This window comes from Jatropha curcas, chromosome 9 (assembly GCF_041381405.1).
Source record: "Jatropha curcas cultivar XTBG-Jc1 chromosome 9, XTBG_Jcur_1.0, whole genome shotgun sequence".
NCBI classification, from domain to species: Eukaryota; Viridiplantae; Streptophyta; class Magnoliopsida; order Malpighiales; family Euphorbiaceae; genus Jatropha; species Jatropha curcas.
The window spans coordinates 4616179-4631055 of NC_143159.1; the positions used below are offsets into that span (position 1 = coordinate 4616179).

A 14877-nucleotide genomic window follows, 5' to 3' on the forward strand; every position below is an offset into this window, starting at 1 on the left:
TAAAGGTCTGTTGCACAAAATCAAAATTAATTGTTTTGAATTTTTTTTTACATAATACATTAAAAAAATTAAATAATTATGGATTAATTTTTTATAAAATATTATTTTAATATTTTAAAATTAATTCAAATGCTAAGGTGCTGCGCAACAAATAATGAATCAGTTTTCTTGATCTGAATTAGATCAAACAATGAATCTGTGATACCATTAACAGAGCACAAAAACAACAATGAACAGTGTACAGATCACCACCAGAGGCTAGGAAAACATATCCTAAACTAAACCGTCTTCTTAGATTTCCAGAAAGAAATCAATTTCACATTTTTCCTACACAATCAATTACAAACTCAAGATTAATCATAATTTAGTGCTCCAAATACTTCCCCTCCAACAAAGCCACCGGAACAAGAATGTTTGATGTTAAGTGTAAATGATTATATCGGGTATGTCAGGAAATACGATCAAAGTTAACGGCCATAGTTCTCTTTCTCCTCAGAAGTTCTTGGCGGCCGGGCTGGACTTCTTGTAGGATGTACATTGGCTTCTTTATTAACTGATTCGTGTGATTTATCGGCATTCCTTTCTCTCAAAAGGGCACTGCTATTTGATGCAGCTGATAGCATAGCCCTTGGTAACTTTAAAGGCACATCTGCCTCATTCGAAACATTGTTCTCTGACTTGGCATTGTTTGATGCAGCTAATAACATAGCTCTGGGTAACTTCAAAGGCATGTCTGTCTCACCTGCACTATTATCTACCTTTTGAGGGACTTCTGCTTTTTCTGATTGCGTGGATGTGGGGGGAGCAACAGGAATCAACTGAATTGTGGATTTTGATTTTCGCCATTTCTTTCTCTGCTCAGGCTTTGGCGCATTGGATTTGGCCTGCAGGAGTTTTGAAATGTTCAATTCAATTAATAATCTCCAGTAGAAATTTTAAGCTTTAAATGTATCAGGAAAAGTAAAAGCACAGAAAAATGATATTTTAACTTAATTTGCCCAAGGAAAAAGAAGCTCTTAATTCGCAGTATTTAGTGTTATCAAAGGATCATACCACTGTATTCCCAATATCTGACAAAGGTTTCCTTTTAACAACACCATTATCGCTTGTCTCAACAGGCTTCTCAACCAATGCACTCTGAAGCAGCATTGCACCATGAGAAGCAAGATCGTGCTTCTTGTCTGTATCATCTGATCCTGAACCGGTCCCAGCAGATTCAGACATCTCTAGTTGTACCAATTCATCAAGCTTATCTTCTCTATTAGAGCATTTACTAGGCACACAGCCGCAGGATGTTCCACAGATGCCCTTGGCCGCCCGACATTGGCACTTTTGTGTCTTGCATAAAGAATATCTACTACAGGTGCAACATACTGGCGTAGTTTGTTCCATGGCAAAAGCTACTCCCTCACTAGAAGGATCCAATTTGGAGTTTTCTGGATCATTGATCTCCCCCGTACTTGAACTTCCACCACTTTTGCAAATTTTTTTCTTAACTCGCCGTTTCATTGGCCGAGCAGATTCATCATCTGCCATGTCCACATCTGACTGAACCCATTCATCATCTGCTGTGTCTGCATCTGAACGTTCTGATTCAGATATGTCCATATCCTCCATTAAAATGACAGAATTACGATGCACCTATTAAAGAGGGAAAGAAAGGGAGGCAATGATATGTAACATTAATCCAACAATAGAATCATATGTACACTGATAAGAAAATAGGGAGAAAGTAATTAATATATATACATAAACACTTCGGAATTGTTCACGTTGGATAAGAAAATTTACCTGCTTGCGCAATTCATACTTGTGTACATTGTTGAGGTCAGGAATCCCAGAATCTAATTGATTTCTCACGGAATATTTCTTCAATGCTGAATTCTGTGATCAAACATAAGATACTTAATGAACTAGAAATCAAAGAAAATAGAAAGCTAACAAATTAAAGGTCAGGAAACAAGTTGGAAAAACAAAAATGGGAGCTACATTGTTTACAATGAATGAGTTCCCATTAAAATAAAAGAGAGAGACACCTTGCATAGATATAAACCTAAATCCTAGCTCATATATTGTTCAAGGACACCAAAAAGAGAAAAAGAAATTGCATTGTTTTTAAAAGAGGCAAAATGCAAAAAGATACTTGCATCCAGCTCAGTTTACCCACAGCAACAATTTGTGTTTCTCATGTACAATCACAGTTGCACACACACAAGCACATTAAGTGGAACATAGAACATTGAATTCTGTCATGTCATATAGTTTTTTTCTTCCGTCTTCCATTTGATAAATACTAATGCATAATCTCAGAACAAGAAACGCAGGAACAAACCTGTGACATAACCTGATGGATGAGTTCTGTCTTCTGCACTTCAAGATGTCTTACTAAACTACTAAGTTTAACTACTTTTTCCTTTAAATCTTTTATCTCACTATCCTTTTCTCTGCAGTCAACTTCTTTATCCCTCAACACGCACCTTCACAAGGAGGAGAAAAAAAAACTCAGCCCCATTTATCATGAATGATATCTTACACGAATGAATCCATGTTAGCTTAGTTGACAAAATTCAACAAATAGAATGTTTTTCTTGTTATAAGAATTAGAAAGATTTCATATAGACAATTTATCGTTATGATTAGTAGCAATCAATTAGTTATAAAAATTATAGGGATAAAACATCTATATGAAATCTTTTGACTTGAAAACTGAAAAGAAAAAGAAGACACACAGGATTATGACCTGGAGGAAGATGCTAAATTAAATAGATAGTTCATGATATTTTTAGCATCAGCCAAAGAGCGAATTTGATTCCAGCGCCCCCTTCCACTGAAGCCCCGTTCACGTTCTTCTGCTTCTGACAATTGTGATGCCATGGAAACGAGGGTGCTAGAAGAAGTAGCGAGCATATTTTCAAGTGCAAAAATCCTAGAATTCCTTGCACCAGGAGACATTGCTGATGGATCACTGCATTTAAAGTCATTAAGCAAAGTATCCAATTAATTAGTATTGAACAAAACCTTAAAAAAATATCAAATTTGGTGTCAGAGTAATATTAGCACAAAGGAAACTTTACCTTAAATTAGTTTGTTTAAGCATCTGCGTTTCTTCCTTCAATCTTGCTACTTCTTTAGCCATTCTAGCCCTCCTAAAATAACAAGAAGCGCTTAATTGAAATCAGAATGTTATCAAAAACTATTAAAAAGATTGCTAAGCAACCTCAATGTTCTGACATTTAAAGTATCTGATAAAAATGTAGAGTCGTGAAAAAGATTATTGCCAAAATATACACCAATGAGGCTCTTTAAGAAAAGGCAAAAAACGTCCTCAAGATTTAGACACATCATGCATGAGTTAGCTGAATATAATGAAAGCTATAAATTTGACCTACAAAGAAAACATAGAAAATATAATGGATTTAAAGATATAATTCTCAAACTGAAACCACTATTCTTCAATGCAAGCTAACAAAATTACATATCCAACCACAAAATGAACTTTTGATAGACTTGTAATGCTATAGAGCCGACAATGGATATCTAGCTGGGTTGGTAAATGGGACTCACTCTTCCATTTGTCGCTCATACTCAGAACGTACTTCATGTACTCGTACTGTGACTTCAAGTTCATGCTCAATTGCTTGCATCATAGCCTTCTCATAAAAAGTAATTGTCAATAAGAGGATAACTCCCAAGCATCAATGGACCAAAGAAAATGCACAATTTAATGTACTATTACTGTTAGAAATACCTGAATATTGCCATTTGCAGCACCTGTATAGAATAAAAACACGTCAGCAAATTTAATTATGAACAAAGAAGTGCATGAGAGAGTAAATCTTCTCACCTGAAGAATCACGTGAGGATGCCTTTCGAGATTCTAAAAGTTCCTTTAACCTTTTGGTGGCCGTAGCAGCTTCTTCTGTCTTTCTTTGTAGAACCTAAAATCAGAATGTAAAAATGAAAAAAATTTCTAAAACACAACATTATAAGGAATTGAGTGCCCAAGTTCACGACAATTTACCATTTTCTGCCTCTGATTCAAGGCTAACAGTTTGTGCATCTCATATTCGTTCCTCCTTCCCTCTTTTTTTAGCTGGCAATACCAAAAAAAAAAAGAAAAAAAAGTGAAAAACAATAAAAACAAGTGCATCTTAATTGCAATCAATAGTGCGACATGCTTGATAATATATACCTGAAGAACTTCTTTTTCTCGAGATGCCTTCCACGACCTAAACTGCTCAGACTCTTGCTTGATCTTTTGTTGCAGAGAAACCTAAATGAAATGCAATTGCATTGACATCAAGATCATAAATTAGTTTCAAGTCAAATTGTAAACAACCCTCTTGATAGAATAAAAAGGCACCTTTTGAGTCTTAATTCTATGAATCTCCTCATGAAGTCGTTTTGCAGCCTCATCACTCTTTTGTTTTTGTCTCAACAATTGGGCTTGTGCGTCTTGTTTCTTTTTTAACTCCGCAACCTGCAAAGCAAAACAGGAACCTTGAACCAATTTCTATTTGAAGCAAAACAGGAATCCTGTAACAATTTCTATTGAAAGGGATAAGCAGTTTTTAATTTACCTGTGACTCGAGCAGAGTCAACTTTTGAAGATAATCTTCCTTCAACTTTTGAGCACCATCATCAGAAGTAGAGGATATATTTGCAAGATTATACCTCAATTCCTCAATCTCTTTCTGCCAACGGAAAACAGAGATTGAGATTGATATGCAATCATGACCATCAAAACTAATATCACAATATTACAAACCTGTAAAGCTCTCTTTTCCTGTTCCAACTCATGAACTTTCTTCTCATAATGTTGTTTAAGAACTGAAGTATCAACGCCCGTAAAACGCTTCATTTCAGCCTTTACCAAGTGAAAGAGATGCAAAAGAAAATAAGAAAACAGTAAACAAAATGCTACATTGGGAAATAAATACAAGCAAAGGTGAAAATGAATAACTAAAGTACTTTTTCAGATTCAATCAAATGGCTCGTGAACAACTTTGCACAAGTTGCAAATAGATCATATGAGATTTTTTTGGTCCTGAATGCTTCTCCCATATCTCATGCATTTTTGTGCCTTTTGCTTGTAAGAGAATAACCACAACCTAAATACTACGTGGGAACAAATATGTTCTAACTCCACAATTTTTAAAGCCGAAATGGAATAGCAAGAAAAACCGTTTGCATCATTAACAATTATATAATATTTATAGTGTTTACCTCCTTTTGTTCAAGTTTCCTATCTAATTCTTTTAGCTCCCTGTCCAATTTTTCTTGAAGGGAAGAATGTTCAAGCTCTTTTTCCTTTTCCTCGTCCTCTGCACATGATTCAAAAGATTTCAACTCTCATAAACGAAAATAAAATCTAAGTTGACTAACATGATAAGCAATACAAAAAAAAAAAAATCGAAAACTTGGGAGACAATATCAAAGGCATAAATTTCTAATTACTTACGTGCCCCTAAGGGCCCTAACCACTAGATTATCATGTATGGCTTCAATAGTTTCGATGCACTTGCGACCATTGAAGTTGACACATCAAATAAAATATGCAATAGTCGACAAAGCAAAAGCACTGCATATAGTCATACATAAGAAGCAATCTTAAGTATATTTATTTTTTCAAATAAAAAAAAGAACATTCAATAAAATAAAGCAAGAAACTATATTATAAATGTCAAACAAATTAAAATTAACGTTACCCGAAATTTCCCCAGCTTTTGAATCAGAGTTGGACGAAAGCTCATTTAGAGACGGGAATGAAGCATTTTTTGAGTGGAACCCTTCATCATCTGAATCCAAACAATCAATAAATCTGTTGTCCTTTGAGTTTGACAAAGCTTTCAGACGCAACAACTCTCCTTCAAGCTCTTGAATTTTTGAAACATAAGTCTTCATCACATCAAATTCCTAAAGGTTTTTAAAACTTTGTTAGCAAGGAATTCTATTGATTAGAATGTCAAAAAGTTGCAAATAACACAATAGTAAGTATCGCCCAAACTCTAACCTTATCTAAATTAGATTCAATCTCATCCCAAGATTTACCACTGCGAGCTGAATCAATTTGCATTAATAATTTGTCTTTTTCAACCTGCAAAAATTGACTAGTGTCAAATCTCATGATCCAATTTCATACGTGCAACTCAAACACCCAAAACTATAAATAAAGAAAACATAATATTAACTACTAAAACACATAAACATGAGGGGTAACCTGAGCATCAATAGCACGTTGTGTCAAGTGCTCACAACTAACCCTACGCTCCTGAAGCTCCCGTTGCAGTTCTGCATTACTGGCTTCAAGTAAAGATACTTTATGCTTCAGAATCTGGAAGAGATAAATATGCATCAGTTGAGCAATTCAACAAACATACGAGTACATAAATTACTTCTTATAAATAGACAAACCTGAAGTTCATCAAATGGTGCACCTGAATCACCACGGTAAAAGAGTAGTTCAGCTTGCAATTGCTCAATTTGGCTCCTCATCCTTTGAATCTGAGCTGCCATTGGATCTCGGTTCACCTTAAGATCAAATAAACGTGTAACTCATTCGAAGATAACCAATGTAAAGGGAAGAAAAAAAAAATTCCGCTACTTGCTACAAAAGCAAACTTACCACTGCTTTATTTTGAATATTGCGGGCACGATTTGCATACTTTAATGTGTTCAAAGTTTCTTCAGCATTCGTGTCAGCAGGACTAACACATGCTATAACAAAAATGAAAAAAATAAAAGGTCATAATTACTGCTTTGTACGTCACTAAAAAATGAAGTTATTTTGAATGCTAAAACACAATAAGTTTATAAATGGCTTACCAATCATCACCGTTTTGCTGTTTCCACCCAGAGAATCCTAAAATTTGAAATTTTAGCACTAGTAAGAAGAAAGCATTTTAACAAAGTAGAAAGGGAACTTTTGGAATGTTCAAGCATGATCTTACTTCTTGCTAACTTTTACATACATATGCACCATCTTATATTTCGTATTCCTCATTTTCATGATTTATTGGCGAACATAAAATATTCTTAACACTTCAACACATGTAACTCCCTAAAGCTATACAATTTCTCAATGACAAGAAGATGCCAATCGATCATAAAGCACTGCAATTTTTAGTGCGTGCAGAAGAAATTGATCAAGTAGAACAATCTAAGCCAAGCATATTAATATCTTTGTTAAACATAATTTGAAAAAATAAACTACAAGCAGCATCCCCTTCGAAAATAAAAACAAACAACTTCTATACCTGTAACAATCTAGTCAACTTGCTATCACGGTATGGGACATGGCCCCCTTCTTTCCTCTTCTTCTCATCTCCCAAGGAGCTTATAACATTTCCAAGTGCTAACAAACCCTTATTGATATGAATGCCTAAGACACATAAATTGAAATTATGCGACTAAAGTAAGACAGGGAACATAAATACATAAAATATAACATAGACTAATGCTAAAGTCAATCAAAAGCTTAGATTTTAAAGAATCAGGATATTTAGCCAAGGCAACAGTTGTTAGACACCCTTCTAACAAAAGCTTATACTATTACATTGGAAATGTAAAACAGAATATTATTAGTACCTTCTTTGAAACGCATGCCATCAGCCCCTGTTCGCTTTGCCCGTTCAGAACCAGCAAGGTCTACTAAATGTAGTTTTGCACACAATATGTCATCACCAATATCATCACTATTGACGTCATTTGTACCATGTGCAATTTTCTTTTGTTCCATAGTAATTGTAAAAATAGCATGAGAGCGACTGAAAACAAAAGATAAATTTAGTTTTAGATACTTTGTCGAAAATGGCGTTTAATGTTCTAAAATTATAAATAAACTTAAAAATGAAAGAGTTTCTATTAAAATCAATGAACACCAGTCTAGATAGACAACAATTAATTAAAAATTAGATGCCGAAATATAGACCTCGATTGGCTGTTCATGTTAGTACTTCCAGTGGCCCGAGACAGAGAACCACGCGATAAGTAAGTTGCCATCTCTTCCTTCGTTCTAACTTCTGCTTCAGTCACCCCAGCAAGTGTTATCCCACCATTCACTGTTTCCCTAATTTGGATTGGAACTCTGGTAGGCACTGCTGGTTTCATCGTATTTGCTCCTTCCGCTTTTGACAGAGCCGCTGAGTTTGGGTCTAGTAAATCAAATACCTCCTCCTTGAATATCTATTTGGCAGGAAAGAATTAGCTTAGCTAAATCCAATCTGCTCTAAAATAATTACTATGCAAAAATCAATTGGATGATTTCTTTTTTTTTTTTTTTTTTACCTCAATGAACGATACTCTTATCAAAAACTCTGTGTTCTCTTTAATTGTCTCAACCCTCTGAAATATATTCTCCATCACTTTAGGAATGATTCCACTGTTGGTTCCTTCACCGTTATAATTAGTCCCCATTGTATATGTTTTTCCTGAACCCGTCTGTAATTGAACAAACAACAAATACTCAAAACTTAAAGTTCATGCAAACTACAAACAACTAATAATTACAGGATTTGATATAAAACCTGTCCATATGCAAGAACTGTGGCGTTATAACCATTAAAGATCGCATCCACAAGAGGAGCCACACAATCGTCATATATTGAAGACGAAGCTGATCCCGTGCTTCCATAAACATAATCGTAGGTAAACGCATGTGACCCAATTTGAACCTAAATAATCCAAAAATTCGAGTTCACTTAATAAAATCTGAGCTTCCATTAGACAAAAGAAACAGAGCATTATAAGAACAACTACTCTATTAATACCTGAGGCTCTCCCGGAATGACGGTAATACAATCTGTACAGCCGATGAGAAGCTCAGATGTAATCAAAGGCCGAATATTAACAGCAACTCTCACACACTCTGCATTGTCCATCACGGATTTGTTTCAAAGACCGGAAACGATAACCTGATAACCCTAGAACACATCCAAGCAAAAATGGGAATAAAATCAATGAAAAAAATAAATCAGATGCGTAAAATCATTGCAACAACCATTTCTACTTCATTAATCAACGAAATGGAAATCTGAGATCTAACACAGAAACTGAAATACCTGAGCAGGAGACGCAGAATTTTTCTTTTTTTTTCTTCCTTTCTTTTTGCGGCTTTGTTCGTTTTTGAATGCAACAGAGAGGGAGAGAGAGAGAGAAGTGGTGGTGAATTTTGAAATATAGAAGGGATTGGTTCGTTTAGGGCGGAGGTGAATAAATTATTGAATGGGATTTGAGAAAAAGGCGCTTCAGGTCCGAATTCAAATTTGGTGGGGTAGGTCACGTGCGATGCATGTGCAGGGAATTGCAACGGCTATGGGGAGGGATTCGATTTTTGGAAACATTATTATCCAGACATGTTGACCTCCTAATTCCGGTAGTAACGAAATTGGGTGGTCACTATGGCTTGCGTTAGTTTGTCACTTTTACTGATTAGTATTTGCTATAGTTGAAGATATTCTTTTACCCTCGGTATGGTATAAAAGAATTTAAAATATCAAATTTATTTATACTCCGTTTGTTTTATAAAATAATTTATAGGAAAATAACTTGCTAAAAAATATTTTTCAAATGATTTATTTTCCATTGTTTGATTATAATATTAAAAATTAGTTAAAAATATTAAAGTCTTTATCTGACCATAAAAATATTAATAATACTATAAATTTGATAATTTAAAAATCTTACTGTCAAATATGAGAAGAATGTAAAAAAAAAAATGTCATTTATGAAAGCCGCCGATGGCAGGTGGTGGTAGTCGGCGGTGATGGTCGGCGGTAAATAGTAACTTGTGATAGTGACTATAATGTTTGTCAATATCTAAAAAATGTTTTACTATTTCTCGAAAATGGAAAATTATTTTTCTTAAAAAATAACTTAATTTTTCATAGATCAAGAAAATATTTTCCGTTGACTTATTTTTCCAAACGCTCCAAATAATAGAAAATTGTGAAAAATATTTTCCTACAAGTTATTTTACGGAAAGCAAACGAAGCCTTATAAATGAATTTTTCATATTTAGAATTAATTCAAAATTGAAAATTATTTACTTTTATTTTCTAAAATATTTTTGAGATAATAATTCTAAAAAGTTGGGAGGATAGATAATTTTATTATAAAACTTTAAATTATTTAAATTTGTGAAATTCATTTTTAGAAAATTTATACTTTTTCATGGAATTGATTTAACTATATTCAAATTCATGGATGTGAAATCTTTATTTTTTTTATACCAAATACAAAAATTTTGATTTATAAATACATACTATAAAATTTTGTGAAATTCATTCATTTCAGTCAAAGGGTCGATGTTAATTTAAATTCTAAGCACAAACAAATTTACAATAGTATAAAATAGTTAATGTGGAAAAATAACTTTGGTTCCTGTTTTAAGTACATTCTATTTTTTACTTGACTAGTATGAAATTTTTATATTTAAACAAATTTCTTTGATTATATTTTGTTTTATTACCATTCATTAGACTTACTCTTAAATATTTGTTATCACAATTTTTTTGGAATAATTAATTATTTAATTATTGGATTAAATCGTTAATTCATTCTTAAAATTTTAATTTCGATTAAGTTGAATAAATTTACCTAAATTTAGTCTACAGGCTCATCCATGAACTAAACGGATCACAATAAAAATATTTTTTCATTTAAAAAAGTGGTATTTAATTATTTCATCATTAATACAATATTATTATGTAATCCCTCAAGTCTGCCATGATTGTAGGAGGCCTATAATTTATGAATGCTATATGTCTATATATTTACCCAAATACAGATCGGGGCTCTAACGGTGTGTTGGATACATGGGCTTTAATTGTAGCCCATATGGGAAGAGTAAAATGTGGGCCCAGCAACCAACGGTAGAAGCCGGTAGTTGTAGACCGTTGAGATTCCTATGATTTAGAATAGAATTGCCTGTTCGTTGGAACATTCAAATAAGACTGGCGGCTTGAATTTTCAAATTCTACTCTTAATTATTACAAACCGCTAACCAGCTTTCTTTTTTTACGACCTTTAACCTTTTATTTTATTTTTCTTTTTAAACTAATATGACCTACTCTAAAGTGAAAGTTGTTGTGCCATTTAATTTATTTATTTTGATCTCAGTAAACATATTACACAGAGCATTTTTAACTCTTACATTTTTTTCACATATTTTTATGCTCGAGCAAAAAGTGATATTAAAAAAAAATAGTCTATTACTTCTCTTCTTCTATTATTTTATTATTTTCTCTGATTTTCAAATAAAATTAAATCGAATCGATTAAAATTAAATATGATCATTTTATTGTTTATCCTTAAATCTTTGTTTCAAAAATAGAAGAATGAAAATAATGATAAATTATTAATTTTCTCTCCATAGTTAATTTTTTACCTTTATATTTAAATATGACGAATAAAAAAATTATATTTTATTTTGTTTAAAAATAATAAAATTTTAGAGAATATAAAATATTATTATTTAAAATTGATAATCATACTCTCGTTATGAAATTGTGGCATTTATTTAATTTCATAAAATCAGTGAAATTTTTATTTTTCTTTGTTGATTTTCTCTCTAAAATTGGAGTGATTCCAAATGTTACTTCTTTTACTAATTTCTTCCCATTTTCCAAATCAAAAAAAGAAAAAAAAAATCTTTTTGTTAAATATTTTTCATAGCTATTTTATTAATTTCTTTCAAAAAGATACTTTTGTCCAAACAAAAGCTAACAACCTTCGTTTTAAGAGAATCAGGCAGCACTTATATGTTTGAGGCTTTGAGCTAAGTTGGGATGGCTCTCCCCTTCTCTCTCCTCTGCATTCCCATCATTGTATTTGTAGTTAGAAAAAAAAAAAAAAAACACGTTTTAAATTCATGACATTGCTTCGTGATATGTTTTAAGACGTAATATGCTTTTTAGTGTCAATGTATTCACATATTATAAGTGAAAGTTGTAATATATTTGTTTTTTTTTTTTTTTTTTTTTTTTTTTTTGTAGAATCAGACAATTGTAATAATTTTGACGTAATAACTGTTAAGTGAATATTACTTATATAATATTATTGGTACGAACTCGCCATATATATCTGTACACATGCCTTGCAAGCCCCATTCGTGGATGAATAATGACATTGACAAGGAACATATTTGTCATCTCTGTGTCCAAATATACACCATAAAATTTCACGAAATTATAAATATTTTTGGAATTTTCGCATAAGATGGCTTTTTATAGAACTTATCCAACCTCTAGAATATAACAGACTTTTATGATTGTCAATTGTTATTCCGGAAAAAAAAAATGTGACCCTAAATTATAGTTATATTTATACAACTCTCCTTCAACGTTTTGAAACTGACTTTAGCGTATCTAATTTTTAATTTTTACTTTCGTTGCATGAATGCATCTTTGCGTTGAAAATTACTCAAATATCCATCAAATGGCAAATAAAATGATCATTGTAACTTTTATAATATACAAAATTTTCTTCACAATTAATTACTTCTATTCCTCCATCTCTCTCCTTGAATCCGTCACAGAAAAAGGAAATGTCATCTCTCTCTTTAATGTCATGGAGCAATCAATGTGAGATTAACGCCTTCAAAAATAGAATTATGAAAAAATAAATAGAAATAAATGAATTTAAGCATAGCTGATTTCCTTTCTCTTTCTCATGGCAGAGATGTTATTACTACTAATTCATTATTTTTTTTTTTTAACTTTTCCCATCACCGGCTCATGTCCGGCCAGCTGCTACCTCCTCCCTGCCGCCTTTGCCTTACTATCGATCTCTTTCTCTCCATTTCTTTTCCGACTGGCGCAGTGATAGAGTGTGAGCTGCCTTCGTTTTTCTGAACTGAGTGGCTCCACCTCAGCCTCCTTCCACATTTTATGTCGATTTTTCAGCGAGACCAGGGATCAACCTGTTAGACTCTTCCACCGCTTCCTCCTCCTCTCTTGTCGAATGAAGCAGGCCACAAGTCCAAGAGTTGAGCCGACGGGATGGAGAAGAGATCATTTTCGCTGATAATGTGACTCTCTGGCCAAGCTTGATTGGTTGCTCGCCAGAAACTAAGAGGCGACAGAGGAGACGTTGGACCAAAGCTTGCGATCTCAGATCACGTCACCCAGGAGAAAACGAAAGTCTTTTTTGTGGTTTTGGTTCAATTAGCTAATTCTAGAAGGTTTTTGGTTTGGTTCAGTAATTTTTTTATGGTTTTCGGTTGAACTGGTCCAATTAGCTAATTCTATAAGGGTAGAATTGTCTTTTGATTTTTCTCTTTCTTTTGACCTTAATTTAGGAGATAGACTAAGAGAAAATTAGGCTAATTTTGAACCGAGCGAGGTAGTTGTATAACGGACTATTTAGAGAGGCGTGTATTAGTCTTAAAACGTTAAAAGAGACATATGTAAATATAGCTGGAATTTAAGGAGGTATTTTTTTCTCCCTTGTTATTATTATTATTCGTCGAAAATTAACTATATCATCCCCTTCCCAAATGAGGGAGAACATATTTTTTCTAAAATGGAAGTATTTTTTTGAAGAAAAGAAAATAACTATGTATTTAAAGAAATGTGTTTTCTCCTGTTTGAGAAAAAGGAAAAAAAATATTAAAGAAAATAATATTTCTTTTATTTTTCACCCGATTTATATATTTTGAATATCTCTTTAATTTGGAGTGAATATAACAAGGAATATTAGACTTTTACTTATTTATATTAAATTATCTAAATTTGTATTGGAGTTTCATTAGATTGGTAAGGCAAAATAACCCTTAAATAACTAAATCACATTTTATTGTTTAAAAATAAATGAGAGCATGATTGTCAATTTTCGATAATAGTACTTTTTTTCCGTAAAAAATTTTACCCTTCAAATATAAATTTGTACCACACACGCAAGAGTATAAAATAATTATAAACGAATTACTAATTTCTTATTATTTTTCTTAATTATTTTCCTTCATTGGCTTCTAAAATAAAGGGTAAAAAATAAATGAACACGTTCATTCATGCCGCTTTGTATCCATATTTGAAGTTTTTTTGTCCATTCTTTTATGGAGGTTAAAGTTTTATCAAGGTTTGTTATTAAAATGTATAATATTTGATTTCATTTGGTTGGAGAATTTATATATTGTTTAATTAATGTGTATCTTCGATCGATGGAGTCTGATAGTACGGTTTGTTCGTATATTGATGCTATTAAACTATAGTGGCATGAACTCATCCGTGCATGTCATATATAACAAGTTTTTTAAAAAAAAACAATATAAGTATAGAAGATCTGGTGAAGTTATTATGCAGTCTAAATCAATTAAAGGACCAGTTCCTACTACAAAAATTTATATCGCTCAATGTCATTTCCAAGCGGCAATATTTTTTTTACTTTTAGTTTTATTATTTAAAAGAATATAGATAGTTCTTTTATTGTTAAAGGATTAACGGACTTTTTATTAATTATATTAATTATGATAGTTATGACTGTTCTAATTGAGTATTTGTAATACTTAATTTTATTATTAATGAATTTTCTTAAAAAAAAAAAAAACAGGAATAAGAGTTCTATTCTTCGTTGACTTGTCGGTTTGCACGTGCCAAAAAGGCATTCAACAAATATCATTAACGGAACTACTCACTCCGTGAAACGGAACAAAACTAACTAACTACCCTATCCGTGCACGCCATGAAAATTTCGAGGCACCAAATCGCCACGTAAGTTCCAAAGTAAAAATGAAATTTGCGGGTCGCCACGTAAACTCTGCACAGTAATAAAATAATTAGCGGTCTAAAAAAACAAATTGCACAAAATCCAAAACAAGGCAATCTGATTGGACCACGTCAGCTAGACAATGTACACGCAAGGCGCACTTTAGCACAGTAC

At 32.6% G+C, this 14877-nt stretch overlaps 1 protein-coding gene across 1 annotated transcript; it reads right to left on the reverse strand.

The window, feature by feature from the left end:
• Nucleotides 1–178: 178 nt before the first annotated feature.
• LOC105630709 (P-loop containing nucleoside triphosphate hydrolases superfamily protein) lies at nt 179–9215 on the reverse strand. The gene is made up of 28 exons (XM_012212625.4): nt 9060–9215; nt 8769–8921; nt 8526–8672; nt 8287–8439; nt 7931–8184; nt 7588–7766; nt 7257–7381; nt 6826–6862; nt 6626–6717; nt 6415–6531; nt 6221–6334; nt 6014–6097; nt 5709–5916; nt 5227–5324; nt 4769–4867; nt 4581–4694; nt 4364–4480; nt 4193–4273; nt 4022–4093; nt 3845–3938; nt 3749–3771; nt 3565–3650; nt 3075–3146; nt 2741–2965; nt 2333–2477; nt 1792–1884; nt 1054–1641; nt 179–884 (listed from the first exon to the last, which is right to left on the reverse strand). Exons 2-28 carry the CDS (start codon nt 8877–8879, stop codon nt 468–470), a joined length of 3945 nt encoding a protein of 1314 aa, XP_012068015.1. The 5' UTR covers nt 8880–8921; nt 9060–9215; the 3' UTR covers nt 179–467.
• Nucleotides 9216–14877: the final 5662 nt, after the last annotated feature.